The sequence below is a fragment of the Melozone crissalis genome, unplaced genomic scaffold (genome assembly GCF_028551555.1).
Source record: "Melozone crissalis strain CALT ecotype California unplaced genomic scaffold, PUWL_Pcris_2 ptg000063l_1, whole genome shotgun sequence".
Lineage (NCBI taxonomy): Eukaryota > Metazoa > Chordata > Aves > Passeriformes > Passerellidae > Melozone > Melozone crissalis.
In genome coordinates this window covers 14,527,386-14,550,738 of record NW_026535841.1, presented here as the reverse complement: position 1 = coordinate 14,550,738, position 23,353 = coordinate 14,527,386, and the positions used below count along the sequence as shown (strand labels likewise).

At 48.0% G+C, this 23,353-nt stretch overlaps 1 protein-coding gene across 1 annotated transcript; it reads left to right on the top strand.

Annotated features, from left to right (window-relative positions):
• The first annotated feature begins 1,136 nt into the window (after nt 1-1,136).
• SLC15A4 (solute carrier family 15 member 4) lies at nt 1,137-22,635 on the top strand. Its single transcript, XM_054289032.1, has 8 exons — nt 1,137-1,706; nt 7,615-7,910; nt 9,370-9,538; nt 10,113-10,190; nt 11,133-11,301; nt 14,720-14,875; nt 19,618-19,776; nt 22,253-22,635. Exons 1-8 carry the CDS (start codon nt 1,137-1,139, stop codon nt 22,399-22,401), a joined length of 1,746 nt encoding a protein of 581 aa, XP_054145007.1. The 3' UTR covers nt 22,402-22,635.
• The last annotated feature ends 718 nt before the right edge of the window (nt 22,636-23,353 follow it).

Below are 23,353 nucleotides of genomic sequence, written 5' to 3'. Positions count from 1 at the left end.
GGGCTGAGCTGGCCTCAAACACGTATTAAAACACGTATAAAAACACAGATAAAGACACGTATAAAAACTCTTATTAAAACAGCCTTTAACACCACACATTCATCACCTTTTCCTGCTGAAAGGCCTTGTTGTGAGACAGTCTTTAACTATAGCATTAAATAACCCTAAAAAAAGATTATTTGGGGTCTAGAGCATCTCTTTTGAGAGAACACAGGAATTGAGACTGTTTAGTCTCAAGAAGACTGAGAAGGGATCTCACTAATGCATAAGTATCTCAGAGGCGGGTGCCAAGAAACTGGTGCCAGGCTCTTTTCAGTGGTGCCCAGCCACAGGGTGAGGAACAATGTCCAAAAACCAAAGCACCTCTCCGTGAAGAACTCTTTTCACGAAGGATGGCAGAGCAGCTGCCCATGGAGGCGACGGATCCTGCCTCCCTGCACACCCGCCTGGGCGCCTTCCTGTGCCAGGTGACCCTGCCTGGGCAGGGCCAGCCAGAGCTCCTTCCTCTGGGACGGTTCGGGGATTCTGTGCATTTCCACTTCCATTTCCCGGTGCAGCCCCCGAGCGGCAGCCGGGTCACGGCGGGGAGAGGCGCCGCACACCCCGGGCTGCCCAGCTCCGGCTGGCGCTGCCGGCCGCTCAGACGGGCACCGTGCCGGGCCGCCCCGGCCGCTGTGAGGGACACCCTGAGGGATCTCCCCACTGCCTGCCGGCCGCTCTGAGGGTCACCGTGCCGGGCCTCCCCGGCCGCTCTGACGGGCACCCTGAGGAACCTCCCTGGCCACTCTGACGGGCACCCTGAGGAACCTCCCCACTGCCGGCCGGCCGCTCTGACGAGCACCCTGAGGAACCTCCCCGGCCACCCGCCGAGACTCCCTCACGGCCACACCACTTCCGCCCCGCCGCGCCCCACTCGGCCATATGACGGCGCGACGGGCGGAGTGACAGCGCCCTCGACCAATGGCACCGCGCCGCTGCTGGGGGCGGGGCCGAGCGCCGGCAGAGCGGCAGAGTGACAGCGCCCTCGGCCAATGGCGCCGCGGCGCTGCCCGGGGGGCGGGGCTGGGGCGGCGGCGGGCGCGGGTCCCGGCGGGCGGGCCGGGAGCGCGGCGGGGCCGCCGGGGGGACGCGGGGCCATGGACGAGGCCGAGCCGAACGAGCGCAGCCCTCTGCTGAGCAGCGGCGAGCGCGGGCGGGCGGCCAGCAGCGCCTTCCAGGGCCGGCGGCTGGCCTGCGCCGCCGTGCTGCTGGCCGAGCTGCTGGAGCGAGTGGCCTTCTACGGCATCACCTCCAACCTGGTGCTGTTCCTCAACGGGCCGCCCTACGGCTGGGAGGGCGCGCAGGCCAGCCAGGCGCTGCTGCTCTTCATGGGCATCACGTACCTGGTGTCGCCGTTCGGGGGCTGGCTGGCCGACGCCCTGCTGGGCAAGTTCGGCACCATCCTGCTCAGCATGGCGCTGTACCTGCTGGGCATGCTGGCCTTCCCCGTCATCGCCGCGCCGCACACCCGCCAGGGCCTGTGCGGGGACATCCCCCTGTTCCCCGTGGAGAACTGCTCCTCGCCGGCCGCCAACGCCACCCTGGCGCCCTGCTCGCAGGCCGGAGCCACCCGCTACTGCGCCGCCGCCACCTTCGTGGGACTGGTCCTCGTGGGGCTGGGCGTCGGCTCGGTCAAGGCCAACATCACCCCGTTCGGGGCCGACCAGGTCGGGTATGGTGTGGCAGCTGCAGCGCTCGGGGTGCCCAGGGTGGCAGAGGGGCTTGCCGTGCTGGGGTGGGCAGTGCCCGGCCGACTGGCCTCTGTGCAGGTGCTGAGCCTGGCAGGGAATGGCATCACCCAGCCCTGGCCCTGTGCAGTGCAGCTGGTTCAGCTGGGCCACGTTCGATGTCATTTCGGTGCCTGTGGGGTGTCAGATCCCTTTGCTTTCCTGGTTACCCTGCCTCACATGTGGGATCTGAGTTGGCTGAGCCATCACTATCTCAGGACTTGGGTTGAATACTTAATGGCCATTAAGTGGACTGCTGATTGTCCTCGCTGGTCAGTTTGTATCCAGTTAATGTGACCTCAGAGCTCATCAGGTGAAGTACAAGATACACATTTGAGCTGTGACAAGGATGACATGGGGCTCCTAAGGCAGTGTCAGAGGCCTTTACCATCCTGAGATAAAGGATCTAACAGTGCAGAATGAACAGTTTTTATGCTTTAGGTATTTGTGCACTGCCTTGCCCTGGAGTGCCGTTTCTGTGCAGCCTGGTGCTGCATCACATGATGGGGGAAGCTGCTCTGGCCCTGGTAAACATCACCTGGGCTGTTCTAAGGACACATCCTGTCAAATGACCTTGTGGGGACCCGCCACAGTGATCTCATTCATTGGGTCATCACTGCAGAACCCGGGGGCTGCACACAAAACATTTGAGAGGCAGCTTGCACTTCAGTAGCAACTGGAACGCTCTGTTACATGTAGTTTTTTTACAGTCCTGTGCTAAGGCAGTATGGATGTTGAAATGTAATTTCTGCTTTGCAAAGGGAGAATTTCAGCATGCTCAGGTACTGCTGAGCAGCTTTTCTAACTAAACTGAAACTCCAGTGGCATGTCTGCTGGCTCACTGAGTTCTGCTTAGAGCAGGTATCAGAAATGCCATGCATTCTTTGAAAGAGGGAGAATCCACCACAGAACCATTGCCAGACATACCTCTGTTCTCTGTTGTGCAGTTTGCATTTGTCATTCTTTGGCATTTTGTGTATTCTGAATTCTGGGTGAAAGGCAGTATATAAATGTAAAACATTATTATAGCCCAGGATTGTGTGTCCCCAGTGCATTAGCTCTGCTTGAGCCAGCCTGAGCCCATCAAGTGAAATAGCTTTAATATGACTTTATCTTGTAAGGTGTTTTTCAAAACTGACTGCTTATCCCCAGAACGCTTTATGAAAGTTAAATATGGGAGATAAATAATGGCAGGAACTGAGCAAAAGAAGAGCCATTGCCAATGGAAGTGTAGCTGTTGTAGCTGGATTTTGTAAAGGCTTTTCCCCCAGGATTTCAAGGAAAGCAGGTTTTGGCTGGGTTTGAAGATAATTCACAGTGATTTATGTAGGGTGAAGCAAAAGAAATACTCCTTTCTGGGCCATAGTAATCAGTGGAGCTCTACCGAGGTCTGAATTTTTCCCCTTCTCTCTTTCTCTGGCTTATCTCTTGTTAAATATATTACAGCATGCCACTTACCTTGGAGTGCAGTTTGGGGCCCTCTTGGGTGCCTTTTCCCTGCACAGGAATGCAGAAAACTGCTGGGGAGATGAGTATATATCTATATAGCTGTATGTATCTATCTGTATCTCTGTCTACCTATCTGTATCTGAGAGTAAAGTCTATCCCAGAGCCACGTTCTTGGGAGGCCAGAGCACATTGCAAACGTGTTTGGGCTGGATGTGTGCTGAGAGGGTTTGTCCTCTTTCCCCAAGGAAAGGATGAATTGTACATCATGTACATCAGTTGGCACAATCACCTTTCAGAATGTTAACTGCATTTCATTGCAGATCTCTTAGAAATTACTGTGTGAATTTTTCAGCGTTAATGTATAGAATTTGGGTGGAGGGTTCCTGTATAAAGAGAGGTTTCTTTATTTAGCAGAATCACTTTGTGGAAGATTGGAAACTTGCAATTGCAATACTTACTTTTCTCTGGTTCCTAACTCTGTCGAGTGCCTGCTTTTAGAAGTGCTATTAGAGTTAGGATGAGTAACTTCCACCACTCAGCTTAGCAAAGAGAGTTCTGCAAGGCTGGGACAGAGCAGCTTTTCCCAGCTGTGTTTACAGATGTTTTTCTAGAAGTGTCAGCCCGTCCGTGGTGCTGTGTCAGTCTGAGGGGACGGTGCTCAGAATGGGGTTTCTCATCATGTGATCCCATGCCCTGGCACTTTCCAGTTCCCCTTTCGGGCCAGCGTTTGCTGTCACTTCCTGTTCTTGGAGCAGCCTGCGTGTGACTCTCTGCAGTTGGGAAACAATGGGACTGCTGGTCGTTATTGAGAAAGCTGCTTCAGCCTCAGCACCGAGGCCAGAGTGGCAGCAGACTCCTAATCTGCTCTCAGCCATAATCACTGTAATTATAGCTGGGTCTCTTGCAGGGTTCCAGCGCCTGGGGAGGCCAGGTTTCACCCAGCTGTGCTGCCCTCCGAGCTGCCTTCACAGCCAGGAAATATCAGGCTACAGCTGCCACAGATCTTCCAGCTCTGCGGAAATCGGTGCTTTACAGTTATTTTTTCCAGCTATTGGAAACTGCTGCTGTAAAGATGGCTTTAGAGTGATTTTCAGCCCTTATTTATTTGTAGAACATAGATTTTCCAGCCTCTGGATGAGGATGGGGAGCCAGGTATAAAGATTTGAAGGTCCCTGACTGCAACTTGGTTGGTTGTTGCTGCTGTCAGACTTCTTACGAGCCTGTGGACCTCGAAGGCTCTGCAGAGAGCAAGTTTGAAACAAGTTGTGGCATTCAGGCCCATAATAACAGGTGGGAGAGGAACACACTTTATGTGTGGACTTGCCGAATTTCAGTGTAAAACTTTGAAATTACCTAGCAGCTGAGTAATAGTGTGGAGCTCAGCTACCCAGCTCTCTCAGATGATCTCAGAGTCAGTGGTTGTGTGCGGTGATGGATTAGAGGGTCAGGATTCTGTAAGTTTGACTGCACAGAACTCTTGCCATTGTACCTTCTTTGGTAGGCTAAGGACAAGGACAGGCTTCTCTGTTCCATCCCTGCTCTGCTGTGTGGCTGCTCTCAGAGGTGACTGCGATGAGTTTGGGGCTGTTTGGTACATTTGTCACTTGTGACTCTCAGTTGACTGCGGGAACAAATGAAAGCTACTACTGTCAGGGACTTTTGAGTGATCATGTTCCTTTCATGTGGGGTTTTGACAAGACATCTTCATAGTTCTTCATCTTTGAGAAGATATTCCACCAGATAGTCAGTGGGACCTTTATTCAGTTATTAATGTTTGCCAGTTAAAGGCCGTAGTGGCATTTCAGACGTGGCTGTGATGTGATTTTTAGTGCAAACATATGCTTTGATAAAGAAGGAAGCAATGGATTCTTTGCATTGTAAGTCTGTCATGTGTCTGTCCTTTGAGCACTGCTTTCCTTTGGTCACTGTCACAGAAAGGACACTGGAGATGGTGAAGGAAGTTTCCAGGAAGGGCCACAGGCATGGTCAGTAGTTTCCAGGTGAGGAATCACAAATCAGTCTAAATTTCCTACCTCTGAAAAGGCAGCAGAACGGAAGATGTGACAGTGGTTTGTGCCAGCAGTGCCAGGGGAGAGAGGCAGCAGTGGAGCAGGAATGGGATGGAGCTGGGCTGTGACTGGAACAGCAATGGGATGGAAATGGGATGGAGCTGGGCTGTGACTGGAACAGCAATGGGATGGAGCTCAGCTCTCTCTGCAGCAGGAATGGATGGAGCTCCACTGTCACTGCAGCAGGAATGGGATGGAAACGGGATGGAGCTGGGCTGTCTGTGGATCAGGGATGGATGGAGCTGGGCTGTGTGTGGATCAGGAATGGATGGAGCTGGGCTGTCTCTGGATTAGGGATGGATGGAGCTGGGCTGTCTCTGGATCAGGAATGGATGGAGCTCAGCTGTCTCTGGATCAGGAATGGATGGAACTGGGCTGTGTGGATCAGGGATGGATGGAGCTGGGCTGTGTGGATCAGGGATGGATGGAGCTGGGCTGTCTGTGCTGGTTCCTGGAACAAGGTGAAAGGAGGCAGGCTCAGACAGGCTGGTTCAAAGCAGGCACTGGAGGCAGCCCTGCCCACTGTGCCATTGCCTGTGGAGCTCTTTGCCACGGGATGCTGTGCATTCTGAGAGCTGACCTGGGTTCAGAGGCAGGTTACACAGGCTCGTGGAGAGGAGAGCTGCTGCCTTGATTAAGCACAGAGAAGCCATCCTTGGCTCAGGAAGTTTCTCAGGAGCTAATGGTTGGAGGCTGGGATAATGCTGTCAGAAGGCTCATGGTGTGCTTCCCTGTTCTTACCTGCATCAAAGTTGGCTTTCTTCTCCCTGCTCTCCTTTGTAGAGATGTCAGCCAGGTCATGTGCAGGAGGGAGGATGAGAAGTCATCTGCCTTGCAGAAATAAGAGAACTGAGACTTTGTGATGAAGAAACGGAAACTTCATCAAACGCATTGCTAACACTTACACAAGTTGGAGCACTGTGTTCCATTAATTGTTTGCTAATATCCTGCTGCTCATTGGGCTTTGGGAGGGATTCCTGGATTGAGCCACTGCTGCAGTTGATGAAAGCTAGGAATTGAGTACCAAGTTGAAGCTGGAGAGGGAGAATTTCTTGGGTTTAGCCTCCAGGATTGCATTGGACATTCTGACAGATGCACTGAATGCTGGCAGTGCTGTCAGCTGTGCACAGGAATAGATTCTTTCGTATTGCCTCTGTGGGGCTTGGTTAATGCTACAGATGGGTTTGTGCACCACTGGGAAACCTGAAGCTGTTAATCAGAACTGGCAGTGTTAAAAACTCATTTTAAGACACAGCTTGCTTTTCATACTGCAAACTAAATAGGGGTCTGTTGGAGATCTGGCAAATGAGGAGGGGAAATCTGCAGTTACAAATGAAAAATAACTGACTCAGCCAGGCTGGTGCATGGCACTGACTTGCTAGTCACTGTAAATGGCCTTTCAGTCATCAGCCACTGACAAATACAGTATTATGGATTCTCCTGCAGACTACTTGATCTTTTTAATGTGTTTCAAATTTTAATTTGCATCATTTCTCTTACATCACCTCTTATGAGTGATGCTGGATTCCTGGGAGTGAATTACAAAATGTGGGGTAACTTACAGTAGGCAATAATAAAGAGGGATGGTAAAACTGTACAGATAGTTCTTTAAACAGGGATGTCTTTACTTTCACTGGAGAGACTGAGAGCTTCAAGCAGAAAAAATAACACTATGAACAGCTCTGACTTACAGGGATAAATATTTACTGGAGCCTTGTGATCCTCAGGCAGCCCAAATTTAATTAATTTTTTTAAAGGTCAGAAGGACAAGTGCTCAATTTGTGTTCTGATGAGAGGCATTAAGACTGTGTCAAAAATTAAATTTTTGTTTAATTACCAAGCATTCATTTGAGGCTTAGAAAATGGGATAGTGTTAACTGTTGTGTAAATACAGTTAGAAGAAGCAACTGTGGCAATGTGTGAATTTCTAGGTAACTTAATTTTTTGTTACTAAAAATCAGTTACTTAAACTCCTGTGATCTATGGGATGTTAATCTGAGGGAGCTTTTTGTAGAGCAATGACCCAGTGAGAGTCAGTGCAGTAGGAATAATAATGGCCTCTCTGGGGGAGCTGTGTCTCAGCAGTGTGGCTGCTTTATCCCTGTGCTGAGCTTCCAGAAGGTTTCTCACATAATGGTGCAGCTCTCACTGAGGTGGCATCTCATCAAACACCATGTGAAGCCAAAACACTTAAATCATTCCAGTGTGACTCCAAATGAAACCTGAGCTCTTCGGTGTATTGAACTTGTTAAAATTCTAATTCAAAGATTCTAGTTCTGTTTAGCCTTATTTATTCAGAATCTGAAGGGCTTGCTTTTAATCTTCCCCAGGTCAAGGACCGGGGTCCAGAAGCCACAAGAAGGTTTTTTAATTGGTTTTACTGGAGCATCAATCTGGGAGCTATCCTGTCTCTGGGAGGCATTGCCTACATCCAGCAGAACGTGAGCTTTGTGATCGGGTACAGCATCCCCACGGTCTGCATCGGCATCTCCTTCATGGTGTTCCTGTGTGGCCAGAGCTTCTTCATCACCAAGCCTCCCGATGGCAGTGCCTTCACAGACATGTTCAGGATCCTCACGTACTCCTGCTGCTCCAGGAAGGGCCACGGGGAGCACTCGGCAAACAGGTTTGTGATGAGCTCTCCTGTGTGACCTCTCAGAGTCACCTAGGGCCGAGCTCCTCAGCTCACCCTGCCTGCTGCTCACTGCCCCCACAGGCTGCAGGAGAACAAGCAGGGAGCAGCTTTGCTGTGGGAGCTGCAGAGCTGGAGCCTGGAGCTGCTTTCTGGGAGCTGAGGGATGGAGTGACATCCCTGGGTGTCCTGCAGCCAGACCATGGCATGGAGTGACATCCCTGGGTGTCCTGCAGCCAGACCATGGCATGGAGGAGGCACAGTGACATCCCTGGGTGTCCTGCAGCCAGACCATGGCATGGAGGAGGCACAGTGACATCCCTGGGTGTCCCTGCAGCCAGACCATGGCATGGAGTGACATCCCTGGGTGTCCCTGCAGCCAGACCATGGCATGGAGGAGGCACAGTGACATCCCTGGGTGTCCCTGCAGCCACACCATGGGATGGAGGAGGCACAGTGACATCCCTGGGTGTCCCTGCAGCCACACCATGGGATGGAGGAGGCACAGTGACATCCCTGGGTGTCCCTGCAGCCAGACCATGGCATGGAGGAGGCACAGTGACATCCCTGGGTGTCCCTGCAGCCAGACCATGGCATGGAGTGACATCCCTGGGTGTCCTGCAGCCAGACCATGGCATGGAGTGACATCCCTGGGTGTCCCTGCAGCCAGACCATGGCATGGAGGAGGCACAGTGACATCCCTGGGTGTCCCTGCAGCCAGACCATGGCATGGAGTGACATCCCTGGGTGTCCCTGCAGCCAGACCATGGCATGGAGTGACATCCCTGGGTGTCCCTGCAGCCAGACCATGGCATGGAGGAGGCACAGTGACATCCCTGGGTGTCCTGCAGCCAGACCATGGCATGGAGTGACATCCCTGGGTGTCCCTGCAGCCACACCATGGTGTCAGCTGAGCTCTGTGTCCTGCCAGCTCAGAGCTCCTGAGGGTGTGCTGCAGCCTGACTGGGCTGCTCTCAGCATTAGTTAACTTTCTTCTCTGGCACATATGTTTGGTTTGAAAAGCACTGTCATCTGCATTTAGTGCTCTATGCAGCTTGATGGGGAGCCAGAATTTTGCCACTCTTGAGAGCTGCCCATGGAATACTGATGGTTGGGTTGGATCACTGCTAAGAGGAGTCAGGTGCCTGCTCTGCAGTGGGGTTTCCTGTGCTCAGACTGCCAAACCGTTCACTTAACAAGCAATATCACAAACTGCAGGTTACTCCAGGTTCTGTCAGTTATTTAGGGCTGGGCTGTGAGGGGAGGGTGGGAAATAAGGAAACTCCATGGCAGAAGGTTTCCTCTCGTGTTTCCACCTGCTGGGGATCCATTCTGGCCTGGCTGCGTTGCTGTAACTTACATGAGTGACTCATTTTGGAAATGCATTAGCATTTTATAAGGAAGAGAGGATTGCCAGTTGTGTTTACTGAACGTGTCAAATCCTTGCCCACAGTGAGGGCCAGGGAGTGCTGCCCCCGCCCCGCAGGCAGAGCCTCTTCGAGATGGCCAAGCTGTCCCGGGGGGGCCCCTTCAGAGAAGACAAGGTGGAGGATGTGAAAGCTCTTGTCAAGATTATCCCTGTCTTTCTGGCTTTAATACCTTACTGGACGGTGTATTTTCAAGTGAGTAGTTCCATATGGTTACAGTTATATTTTATGTAATTTCTAATTTAACATTTTTGGGGTGTTCTCTCATAAATAGGAAAACTTACCTTGAAGTTGAGAGATGAAAAATGACTACCAAGGAATGCTCTCAAATAATATTTTGACCTAATAAAAGAAAAAAATAAAATCATTACCATTGTAGTTAAGACTCACAGTTGTACAAATTCACATATCTTAAATACTGTGCTGTGTTTCATCTTGCAGCTGTTTCATATAGGTCAGGCTTAGTGGTCTAGACCTCATTTAATTTTCAGGTTCTGCCTTATGGAGATGATTCGGGATATCAGATACATTTTGGGCAAAAAAAACAATGCAGAAATTGTTTTCAAAGACACACAAATGATTCTTGGTGTTTTTAGTAAAAATAGCTGCAAGGTTAAAAATCTTGTAATGTTCTGAATGTAATTGTTTTCAGGTTGCTGTGTTAGCATTTCACCTCTGGTATACTCTTTGTTAATGATTACAAAATAAAAATATCTTGCTCTCAGCACTCCTTGTCCAAGTAATCTCAACTCCTCTTTCCTGATGCTAGATGCAGACAACATACGTGTTGCAGAGCCTCCATCTGAGAATTCCCGAGATCTCCAATGACACCAACTCCATCCACACGGTGAGCAGAGCAAAACAAGAGCAGGGCCTTTCTTTAGTGGAAATGCAGATTGGGTCAGTGTGGTACAACAATTCCAGGAGGTGCAGGGGCCTCAGCCTTTGGGGTTTAGGAGCACGATGCACATCCCAGATTTTGTTATTCCAGCACGTGCCTGGAGTTCACACCAGCCTGCTCTGGATGCATTCAGGTAACTCTCACTGCTTTCATCAGAGTTTCTTTCTCCTTCAGTGGCCAAAGTGTGACCTTTGGAGAACGCTGATCAATCTCCCTGCCCTGAGTTTCCAGAGCAGGACAGAAGCATTTCTGCAAGCCCAGTAGGAATAAATTCCCATCCTTAAGTGATACATTAGCATTTGGAATTTGAGACACATTTGTTACTCTAGACTGCCTAATCAATAATCACTTTACCTTCAGCATATTGAAAGAAGCTGTTCAATCAATACTTTCAAGAAAGGCTGGCATCATGTGATGCAGAAATGGTACAGAGAAGTAAAACACAGGATTTCCAGGGTTTACATGTGTTACACCACCCTCTCTGGCCATTTGACAAGTGTAACTTGATTTTAATTGAACTTTGCATTTACATTAGTAAGACTCTGTTTCTGCTCTTCTGTTGTATATTTCTGATAGTTGTAAGCTTAAAGGAGAAATACAGAGCATGGCTATTAAATGCTTTTCATGACTGAATTAGGTACAAAGTTCAATTCTGTCAGAGGAGAAACTGAGCTTACAGATGTATGAGCAGCCTGATTCAGTGAAAACCTGAATAGCTGAATATTTTCTTCAGTTTTTAAACACTCTTATTTGACTTTTCACAATGTCTGTCAGTGCATTGTTGTTTATTTCAGATCAAAGTGTTCAGTCAAAACATTATTTGTAAAATAATAGTAAAAGTTACCTCTCAAGTATGAAATTGCCAACTGGAATCATCTCCCCTTCCAGTTCCCAGCAGCCTGGCTGACCATGTTTGATGCAGTGCTTATCCTGATCCTGATCCCCCTAAAGGACAAGCTGGTGGACCCCATTTTGAAGAGGCATGGCTTGCTGCCATCCTCCCTGAAGAGGATTGCAGTGGGGATGTTCTTTGTGATGTGCTCTGCCTTTGCTGCAGGTAAGAAAACGACTTGGGCATCCCCTGACAGTGAATTGTCCAGCTCACTGCTACAGCATTTTCTAAAGAGCTGTGTGAATATTTAATTCAGCATTATTCAGATCTTTTTTAGCAGGGTAGTTGGAATGTGCCTTCATGGATGCATTTTCCTCAATAAAGGGGACTGTATCCAACAATTTACTAAACTGTTTTGAACACTTGCAATAAAATTGGACCAGTTTTCCTGCCTGAGGTAGACTTTGCATATACCCTTTAAAAATGTTTCTTCATACATTCTGACTCACAAGTATAAAAAAGCTGAAATTGTACCCAAAATTCTTTCCCCTGCTCTGAAATAATAAAGTTAGGTCATGGCTGAACAAGAGTTTCCTCCCACTTTGGGTTTGCTCCCCCCTCTTCCTGTCCCTAATGTTTGGGAATTAGTGTAGTGTAAAATAGCTCAGCTGTAGCATGAAAGGGAAAAGATGGCAACTCTGCTGGCCCCATAAATCAGCTGCTTTTGAGAGGATTTCAGGTTGTTAAGTGCTGCTGATGTGGAACTGAACATCTCTGAGCAATGCTTCACAGAATCTATAGCCCTCACCAGCATCAGTGTAATGAACATCCTGATAAAGCATTGTAGCATTAAATAAATTCATTGCAGCACTTGGGATCCCCTCTGTTTTAGGGAGAGGGACACTTTGTATGGTTATTAAGATCGCTTTCAATGAGAGAGGTAATTATTAGGCCAAGGTCACTTTGTGGGCAAGGAAAGTTCTTCAAGCAAAGTCATTTAAAGTTAAATCAGAAGTGTTTCTCTTATTCCATGTTTCTCAGGACACTGCTGCTGCAGAGAGGATGATGTAAAACACTTAAATGTCAGCTCTTTAAATAGAACCTGTGGGCTCACATATGAGGGAATTCAAAACCAGCAATATCTGTCTTTATTCCTGGTGGGGAAGAGCACATCAAGCTGTGAGAGCTGAGCTGGGGAATGGGCTCATACGGCACAATTCCTTAAAGTTTCTGATGCTTTTTCCAATTCACCTGCAAGTGTAACACATGCTTTTGTTGGTTTGATCCTCCCCAAGTCTGCCCCAGTAGAAAGTGAAGAGGTGAATTCTTTGGGTGATTATTTGCAATCTGTTTGGAAAGTTTCACCTTTTGGAGTAACTTGACATCTCTTCATCATAACAGGAATTTAAGAGCTTCAGTTGGGACAAATTTGGGGTTTAGGAAAATGTTTATTTCTAGCAAGGTGTTGGTTTCTATGTTTTACTCAATTTTTATTTTCTCATTAAGTGATATTTAGAGCTGCCATATTTGAACATTCTTAAAACACACTATTACTACCAACCACTGCTGCCTTTGAGAGGGACACTAAATGAAATCTTAAACACATGAAAATGTCAAGAATTTGCAATCATGGCAAAATCTTAATGATTTGTTTGTGCCCTATTTCCATTCGGAATTGCTTATCTAACAGCCATTAGTTGTGGACACCGCTCAGGCTGCCTACTAGATTGGTTAGATTATTTAAAATATTTTACAGACTGTGTTGAAATACAACTGATTAGATTTAATGAACATCTGCTGTGCTTCATGCATCTTATGGTGAGTTCTGAGCTGCAATGTTCAGGGTTATTCAGCTGGAAAATCTACTTCATTTATAGAGTTTAAACCATTATAGCAAGAAGTTCAGATTATTTTAACTACTAAGAGTTTAAAATCAAATATGAAACTTGTCCATCAAAGTCTTAAGGGAAGAATCAATAGATTCCAGATACTGAAGTACTTTGAAGATGAATTTATGGCAAAGTTTGGTATATTGTAGTTGTGCTCCTAGGTGGCTCAGTGGTTATTTTGTAAGAGCATAAACACATTAAGATTACTTGATGTTTTGAGGTGCAACAGTTCTATGCTGAGTGTAAATAAATGAATTTATGTCTGAGCTATTAGATGACTCTGCTGCTTTGTTTACACTTTAATTAAGCTCCACTCTAAAGTGTTGGGCAGCTATATTAAAATTAAAACATCAAGAAGTCCAGTTTTATTTTAATTACAGCAGCTTTTCATGGTTCAGAGGGCACTGAGGTAGGTGAAGAGCTAAAGAAAGATAAGATGGGTCACCTAAAGAGAAGTGAGGAATATAGAGAGAATGTGGGGGCAGGTCTGCCATGAAGAAGTAATAAATTCAGAGCAGTCTTTACCTAAACCCAGATGTTAGTGAGCAATTTGGCACTGTCACTTAGCACAGAGGGGCCTATCTGGCTGCTCCCCTTTTGTTTTTAAAAAATGTTTTAAATTTTTAAAAGAAGTTTTATGTCATGGACTTGGGAAGACAGGAGAACAGGAATTGTGTTGTACACCAGGAATTGTGTTGTACACCAGTGTGGCTCAGAGGGGTTCAGCAGCTGATGGAACGTGTCCATGGCAGCTCTGGGTGCCTCCAGGAAAGGGAATGGCACTGAGGAGCAGATGGAGCCCTGCACATGCTGTGATAGCCATGAGCAGCCTATCTGAGCCCTGCATGGGGTTTTGGGGACACATTCGTGTCCCAGATGAGGGCAGATTGTGGCTCAGGACAGCACTGATGGAGGCTGGGAGTGGCAGTGGCTCAGCCCTGCTCCTCTGGATGGTGCTGAATAAATTCACCTTGTTTCCAAGGATAAGGGATGGGAGTTCCTTTGTAGAAGTCTCTTTTGGTGCAGCAGGGAGTTTCATTAACTATTAGCTATTCTGTGTACTTCATGTAACTGTGAGTCAATGGTTTAATCTGGGCAACTTCAGCAAAACCCCAGAGCATTATTTGATATTCACTTTCTACCCTAAACTGTTGTGCTGAGCAAGCTAAAAATGCTTATATTTTACACTATCCTGTCTCTTTTTCATTCCATATGAAGTACTTTCTATGCAATGTATTGCTTGTAAATCAAGCTCTAATGAGCTCTTGGATCTCTCTGGATGAAAAGTGTCATATAAATGTCATAATCATATTCATAGAGGGTTTTCATAGCTCTACAGGACTGGTGTAGCCATTTCCATAAGCAAAAGGGTTTCTAATTTATGAATACTGTGGTGGCAGTTGAAATGGTTCAACAGTGCAAAGTAGTAGTTTGTGAAAATGAGATTGTCTTTAAAGAAAGCCCAGCACAGTGTCCATGAGAGCTCTGAGCTGATCCATCCAGAAATGGGCTAAGTGTTTGTATAATTATTGCCACTGAATGAGAATATAATCACTAATTCTATGGCAGAACAACCATGGCTTGAAATAACACCAGCAGAAGTAGTCTGAAATGCTTTATGTCAGGAAATAAATACATATTCCTGTTGTATCACTTCTAATTGCAATGCAGGGCTGAATCCTAATTTAATTCTTAATGTGGGGAAGCAATGTTTGCATCTTAGGTCAATCTTTTTTCCCTCCCCTTTCACACAGGAATTCTGGAAAGCAACAGACTGAAAATTGTGAAGGTTAAAACAATTAACCAGACAATTGGGAATGTTACATACCACGCTGCAGATTTGCCAATCTGGTGGCAGATTCCTCAGTATGTGCTGATTGGATTCAGTGAAATATTTGCAAGTATAGCAGGTAAGAGTGTGTGTGTGCTTAAATCTGCTTTTGTATCTGTCATAAATGATGGAATCTTAGAAAATAAATACTTGTCAAGTCATTACAAGTAAGCTCTGATGTTCCCAAATACATTTTCATACAACATTGCTCAATTTAAGTGGCAAAGCTCACCACTGTCTTACACATTTGAAGCCTGGCTATGTAAGACTGTGCTTTCAAAATCGAATTTCAAGCAGAGTGACACCTGAAATATTTGTGTGACATCTAGTTAGTGCTGGATATTTGCAAGCCTTAATGGAAAAAAATGTACTCTTTCAATATTGTATTTTAATGCAGTTTTGTGTCCTCTGTATATTCCTCTGTGTTGGAAATACAATTTGCGCTTTGTGAATTTTTTTTGTCTTACAAACTGAGCTCACATTTTAGAAAGTCAGTTAGTAAGTGGAAACACCTTTCTGAGGGCAAAGGGGAGAAATAAACCACATTGAGAAACACTTACCAGTTTAAATTGATGTTACTTGAGTTTTTCCATCTATGAAATAAGAAAAGTTTTTGTGAATATTAATACTGAAGTAGGTATTTTTCTGTCATTTTATCTACTTTATTTCTAGATCAGTTTTCCTGTAGCTATTCCAGTTTTTCAACATTACTCTAAGCAAACTGAAACTGCTCACATTTTGTGTGTCTTTGTATGGTAGCTGTCACAAGTGCCAGCACACAAAAATCTGAACATAAAATCGTGCCTGATTTAGTTAGTTACTAAAAACTAAGGCTGTATTTAGCATTTTTATCCAAAGAGTAAAATGAATTACTTGTGGTCAGTTTTGTTACAGTGCCACTTCAGTCCCAACTCAGATAAACAGATGACGTATCAGAAACATGGAAAATTAAACCAATTTCTTCCCTCTTACACAACCTTGTTTCTCTATCAGCTACTATTAATAGTTCATAGGTGTTTGCAAGGAAGAAACAGCAAGGCTGTCTGCAGGCTGTGGAGAGGCCCTGAAGCTCTCTCTGCTTGCTCAGCTCCAGCCTGAGAGGGCTTTGGGGGAGTTCTCTGGGAGAAGTCTTTAAGGCTGGCACAATTCTCATGGGAATATTCTGCTCTTCTGCACTGCTGGGTCTGTGCCAACAGCATTAGAACTTCAAAAGCTCTTGGTCAGTGTTGGAAAGAAATGCACCAGAAATTCTATGCACATCTTAATTGCTTTGTGTAGTGCACTTCCATTGGATTGTTTTTACAAAGGCTCTTTCCTGCCTTCTGATTATCTGAACATAACTCTTAATATTTTTAAGAAGTCCTCTCAAGACTCAGAGTGTACTTTACCAGTTCAGTATTTAACTTGATAAAGGCATCTACTGTGCTATGAAATTCAGGCTTAAAACAAGCAAAGTGTTACTGGTAACAAAACCATAATGACGGGGAAATGTTTGTTGTGAACAAAAATAGCCCAAGAGCTGAAACATACCTCTGTTTTTCTGTTTACTGTAAAACTAAGCATATTCTTATTAAGCCACATTAGTTACACTTGGGGTACCTTTAAAAAGATGACACACATTGCATTAATCTTTTGTATTATTCTGTCAATCCTCCTAAAGCACCCTTGTCTAAGTGGGAATTGTAATCTCACATGACAACACCAGCGAGGGGCTTTCATTTCAGAAGTGCTTGTTTGCAGGAGCATGAAATCACTATCAAGGGCCGCCAGCAGCCAAAGGAGCTCTGAAGGCAAAGAAAACATTTTATATTCTTTATGCCAGATTAAATCGTAGTGTTGCTGCAAAAGTCACTCAAATTTAGAAATGTACCTTATTTTGTTGCAAAAAGGGGAGGGTTACACTCATTTTGAGTTTTGTTCTGAGTCTTAAGGTCTTTTTCCAGCTGGAACAGTCAGATGCAGTGTATCTGTAAAATAAACAAGAAAAGGAGGAGTTCAGATCCTTTCATGTGTTACACCTGAGCTTAACTGGTACAGAACATTGAGAAGCCTGGTGCCCAGGCTGTGGCTGAGGCTCAGGAGCCCTGTGGCAGCTCTGACCACTCAAGCACAAATCCCAAACAAGCTGCTGTGTGCCCAGAGCTGGCTGCTTGGTTTTTCTGAAAGTGCAGCTGGACAGGTAAATCCTCCTTGGAACATCAGAATTGTTACATTGGTAACAGAGCTGGGAAACAAAGGCAGTGTTAATCCTGGCAGTAAATGCCACTGTGCCCCCTGGCCTGCCCCTGGCAGCTGTGCCTGTGTCTGTCCCATCTCTGGCTGTGCTTTGAGCCCAGGGAAGCCCCACAGCTGAGCAGGGACAGAGTTTCAGTTCCTGCTGGCCCCAGGGATGGAGCAGCAGGGTGGTGCCAGGGATGGGGCAGCAGGGTGGTGCCAGGGGATGGAGCAGCAGGGTGGTGCCAGGGATGGAGCAGCAGGGTGGTGGCAGGGATGGAGCAGCAGGGTGGTGCCAGGGGATGGAGCAGCAGGGTGGTGGCAGGGATGGAGCAGCAGGGTGGTGCCAGGGATGGGGCAGCAGGGTGGTGCCAGGGGATGGAGCAGCAGGGTGGTGCCAGGGATGGAGCAGCAGGGTGGTGCCAGGGGATGGAGCAGCAGGGTGGTGGCAGGGATGGGGCAGCAGGGTGGTGCCAGGGATGGAGCAGCAGGGTGGTGCCAGGGGATGGAGCAGCAGGGTGGTGCCAGGGATGGAGCAGCAGGGTGGTGCCAGGGATGGGGCAGCAGGGTGGTGCCAGGGAAGGGGCAGCAGGGTGGTGCCAGGGAAGGGGCAGCAGGGTGGTGCCAGAGGAAGGGGCAGCAGGGTGGTGGCAGGGATGGGGCAGCAGGGTGGTGCCAGGGGATGGAGCAGCAGGGTGGTGGCAGGGATGGGGCAGCAGGGTGGTGCCAGGGAAAGGGGCAGCAGGGTGGTGCCAGGGGATGGAGCAGCAGGGTGGTGCCAGGGAAGGGGCAGCAGGGTGGTGCCAGAGGAAGGGGCAGCAGGGTGGTGGCAGGGATGGGGCAGCAGGGTGGTGCCAGGGATGGGGCAGCAGGGTGGTGCCAGGGATGGAGCAGCAGGGTGGTGCCAGGGGAAGGGGCAGCAGGGTGGTGCCAGGGGATGGAGCAGCAGGGTGGTGCCAGGGGTTGGGGCAGCAGGGTGGTGCCAGGGAAGGGGCAGCAGGGTGGTGCCAGGGAAGGGGCAGCAGGGTGGTGCCAGGGGATGGAGCAGCAGGGTGGTGCCAGGGGAAGGGGCAGCAGGGTGGTGCCAGGGGAAGGGGCAGCAGGGTGGTGGCAGGGATGGGGCAGCAGGGTGGTGCCAGGGGATGGAGCAGCAGGGTGGTGCCAGGGGATGGAGCAGCAGGGTGGTGCCAGGGGAAGGGGCAGCAGGGTGGTGGCAGGGATGGGGCAGCAGGGTGGTGCCAGGGGAAGGGGCAGCAGGGTGGTGGCCACCAGCCACAGCTCAGGTGTCCGTTAAAGAAATTGGCTGGATGAGTAATCACACAGGTTTTGGTAAGTGTATTTTTCAGCATGCTCATGGCCTGGAAAGTAGAGGTTTCAGTTAAGCATCGAGGACATGGCACTATTGAGCTCTAACACGGTTTTTTAACACAGTTATTATTTTCAAAATATGAATTTGTCTGCTGCTCTGTTATAGTTTCATCCTGCATCTAAGCATGAAATAATGCGAGGAGGCTGCTGCTGGAGCACTGAGCACCCAGCTCCGCTCCCCCAGAACAAAGCTCCTCCCTCACAGCACCAGGGTGCCTTGAATTGTTCATCCTTTTCTTCCAAAGAAATGCCCCTGGATTTGTTAAAGCTGCCTGGAGCAGTCAGACAGCAGAGGTGCTGTAAATAAAGCATGCCTTCATTATGCCAGACACGAGAGTTATGCAATTTCAGGCCTGTAATGCTCTCCTTGCAAGGAAAAATCTTAGATGAGGTAGCATTAATTCCCAGTATGAGCAGACTGTTTGGAAACAAGCATTTCACCTGTCAGAAAGAGCTCTGCAAGGAATGGATTTGATTGTCTCTTGTGAATAATCCCATTTGATTTTTGACAGGAGTATTATTCTAAAAAGGAGAGTTAATCATGGGCATTAATCTTTGTGTGGCAGAGCCTAACCCAGTGTGTGCTCTTGGTACACAAATGCAGTAGCACAGATTTGCAGATGGATGCTCACTGGTACCCTTTTCTTGGGTTTATTGGTTGAAATTTGAGCAAAGACAGCTGAAAGTTCAAGCCCTATATCTACAAATTTTAAAAAGAATTGCTTGCTAGCAAGCAATGAACTCGGAGAATTCTAGATCAAAGTAAATGAAATTAAAATAATTACTGCCTTTCCAGTTCCAGTTAATGTCTCTGTCTGCACACTCAGAGACAGAGACACTGAGGCTGTAAGAAATAAATGTTCATGGCTCATGCAAGAGTGACTTTTCCCTTTTTCCCTTGTCCTGCCTGTGCTGCCCAGCAGCCAGGGAAGCAGGGGAGGTGGGAAACGTGGAGCTGCCAGGTTTGAGCTGGTTTAATTCATTTCCTTGAGGGTCATTTTAGACAGAAAAATGAATATGTTGGTTCAGAAGATTCCTTGATTTTAGACATGGAACATAAATAAGATCAAAGTCTGTGTCTCAGCATTGGGTTGGTGCATTGATGACCTTTAAGAGGCTTCATAAAGCAATTAAAAGGAGCTGGGAAATGCTAAGGATTCACTACACACCTGTGGCTTCTGGAACAATCTGCTCTCATTTCTTACATACTCTAATAGCATTTTTCATCTTTTAACACAGGTCTAGAGTTTGCATATTCAGCTGCTCCCAAGTCCATGCAGAGTGCCATTATGGGGCTGTTCTTTTTCTTCTCGGGGATTGGCTCCTTTGTTGGCTCTGGGTTGTTGGCACTGGTGTCCATTAAAGAAATTGGCTGGATGAGTAATCACACAGATTTTGGTAAGTGTGTTTTTCAGTGTGCTCATGGGCTGGAGAGTAGAAGTTTCAGTTAAGCATCAAGGGCATGGCACTGTTGCATTTTAATAGTTTTTTAACACAGTTATTATTTTCAAAATATGAATTTGTCTGCTGCTCTGTTATAGTTTCATTTTGCACCTAAGCATGAAATAATGTGACTGTGCAGAATAATTCACTGCCCTCGTGAAAGCATGAGGAACACCTCTGCAGAGCCTCAGTTACTTGCTCAGCTCTTACTGCATTTCATCTCTAGAAATTACAAATATTTTCATTTCAGTAAAAAATATTTAAATTACGTGCAGCAGAAGAATATATTTGGTAAAAAGTACTGAAATTGCTTTCTGTGGTTATGAGAAGTAAAATGTACTCATTTCTCTCTCAAGTGATTATTCAGCTTCCTCATTTCAAGTGACTTCATTGAAATTACCATGAGTTAATGCTGCACTTCTGTCTGCTAGCTATTTATACTCCTAAAGTTCAACAAATCACCTGCTTTGAGTTGCCAGTGGAGGTTAAAAATAATTACTGGCACCAGTAGGTGGCACCTTGGGAATTTCAGAAAACCCTCCCATCCTCAGTGGGCTAATGAATTCAGCCAGGAGGAGCGTGAACAGTTCTTCAGATGTCTGCGAGACCTGCCGGGTGCACATGGCTTAAAACTGCAGCCTAAACTTTCAGTTTGGTCCAGGAGAATTTGCCATTTCACCTGGATTCGCATTTACCAAAAAGCAGTGGTGCCTGATTCCTGCATGTGCCACAAGCTGGCATCTGTGGCTTGTAAGTTGTTCTTCAAAAGATAACAAGCAGCCTGAACTTATGGAAGTGTGCTCCCCAAAGGAATATTTCACCCCATTGAGACTTCTTTTCCCCAGTCAGTCTCAAAATTGGAAAGGGAACCTTTTCTGCAGTACAGAGGTCATTCAGCTGCTAATGGCTCAGCAGGGGATAAGAATTCCACACAAATAATGATGGTGCTTCTTCAGCCCCTTGCCCTTCTTCTCTGAAGCAGCTGAGAGAACACACTGCCAAATCTCTCTGTGAAATATTTGGGCTGTGCTAAATCTACCCAGAGGTGGCCAGCACTAAAGGGGGCTGCCTTTCCTGAGCCATGGGCATCATCTGAGCAGCTCAGAGGCCTCTGGGCACTGTCAGCACTGCGTGTTGGTGCCTTTCCTGAGCCATGGGCATCATCTGAGCAGCTCAGAGGCCTCTGGGCACTGCCAGCACTGCGTGTTGGTGCCTTTCCTGAGCCATGGGCATCATCTGAGCAGCTCAGAGGCCTCTGGGCACTGCCAGCACTGGGTGTTTGTGCCTTTCCCAGCAGGGACACACCTGGCTCAGGTGATCTGCAGCTGCAGCATCCACAGCAGCCCCTGCTGTAACCCTCTGTAACTCTATAAATCCATTTTCCTTTCTGTAACAAGATTTAAAGTTACCAGAGCCACAGCTGAACTTTACCTGGGTTTTCCAGGGTGGGAATGACATCCATGACATCACTGGGGGTGACTGACTGCCTCCCGAATCTCCTGAGGAAGTTCCCTCTCTCCAGCACCTCAGGGGCGGTTGCTGCCATTGAATTGACTTGTTTCTCCCACCAAAACTAAGATTTCATGGGTTTAATATCCCATCTCATTAAGGATAATTACTACTCTTTAAACACATCTGCTCTTGAAATGGAGATTCACATCTATATTGTATTTTAAATGTCAAGGAAAGGCTCAGTTTAATTTTATTGCATTTTATGATAAGTTCATTTAATTGAATCTTAAGTTTCAGTAATTAAAGTAATTGAATCTGCACGTTTATAGGCTTGCAGCAGGAACAGCTGGTTGGGGTCCATGCACACGTCACTGTTTTAGTCTCTGCAACACATCTGATAATTGTAATGGTCCAGTTGGCTGTGCTGTGCTGGAAATGAGCCACGATATATTGTTCTTGGAAATCCAGCAGGAGCTGGGCATGCTTCCTAACAGAGGAGTGATGTTTTAGCAATGAGCTTCCTGCATTTAACACTGTTCAATGTCCAGAGCAGTAATTTGTGACAACTCACAGGGGGCATCACAGGCGGACTGAGCCACAAAGAAATCCCCTATGTTTTCATGAACTCTAAACTTTGCTGCCAAAAAAGGCTGAGAAACAATTTTAATAATGGCTTTTTTTGTATCTGTGGAGTGGCCAACTTCTTCCTTTACAGCATTCATTTTTTGCGTTTTTTTAAATTTTCTTTTGACTTGGTCTAAGGCATTGGAGAACAAAGGAAAACATTGCTTATCCTGGGCACACCTTCCTCAGCAGTGCCAGCCTTTGCTGTGGATAATGAAAATGAACTTTGCTGTGGGATGGAAATGTGGTTTGGTTTGGTTCTGCACAAAAGTCTTCACCACTCACACCTGACCAGATTCACGTTTTCGTTTGTATCATCTTCCTTAATGCTTTTTTCCTCCCCAATTCTTCCCAGGCAATATCAATGGCTGCCAATTGAACTATTACTTCTTTCTGCTGGCTGCTATCCAAGGAGCCACCCTGCTGCTGTTCCTGATTGTGTCTGTCAAGTACGAGCACCACAAGGCCAAGGCGGGCGAGGCGGCTGCCAACGGGAGGCTGTGAGCCCGTGGGGCTGTGAGGCAGGGCAGCCTGTGCCAGGGAGGGCAGTGCCAGCCAGGGCCTGCCCAGGGACCCTGCAGCCCTGCCCTGTGCCCGTGGGGAAGTGCCTTAGGGCAGGGGCTGCTTCTTGCACTACGGCCTGCCAGGGACAGCAAAGCTGGGTGTGAATCACCGCAGGCCCTGGAGCTGCTCTGTGCCCATGGGGAGCCGAATCCATCCCCTGCAGGCCCTGGAGCTGCTCTGTGCCCTTGGGGAGCTGAATCCATCCCCTGCAGGCCCTGGAGCTGAATCCATCCCCTGCAGGCCCTGGAGCTGCTCTGTGCCCTTGGGGAGCCGAATCCATCCCCTGCAGGCCCTGGAGCTGAATCCATCCCCTGCAGGCCCTGGAGCTGCTCTGTGCCCTTGGGGAGCCGAATCCATCCCCTGCAGGCCCTGGAGCTGCTCTGTGCCCTTGGGGAGCTGAATCCATCCCCTGCAGGCCCTGGAGCTGCTCTGTGCCCTTGGGGAGCTGAATCCATCCCCTGCATGCTCTGGAGCTGAATCCATCCCCTGCAGGCCCTGGAGCTGCTCTGTGCCCATGGGGAGCTGAATCCATCCCCTGCAGGCCCTGGAGCTGCTCTGTGCCCTTGGGGAGCTGAATCCATCCCCTGCAGGCCCTGGAGCTGCTCTGTGCCCATGGGGAGCCGAATCCATCCCCTGCAGGCCCTGGAGCTGCTCTGTGCCCTTGGGGAGCTGAATCCATCCCCTGCAGGCCCTGAGGCTGCTCTGTGCCCATGGGGAGCTGAATCCATCCCCTGCAGGCCCTGGAGCTGCTCTGTGCCCATGGGGAGCTGAATCCATCCCCTGCAGGCCCTGAGGCTGCTCTGTGCCCATGGGAGATGTTTACTGGGCTCCTGAGGCTGGCACACCCGGAGGGCACTGCAGGGACCCACAGGGGCTGCTCTGACCCTGACTC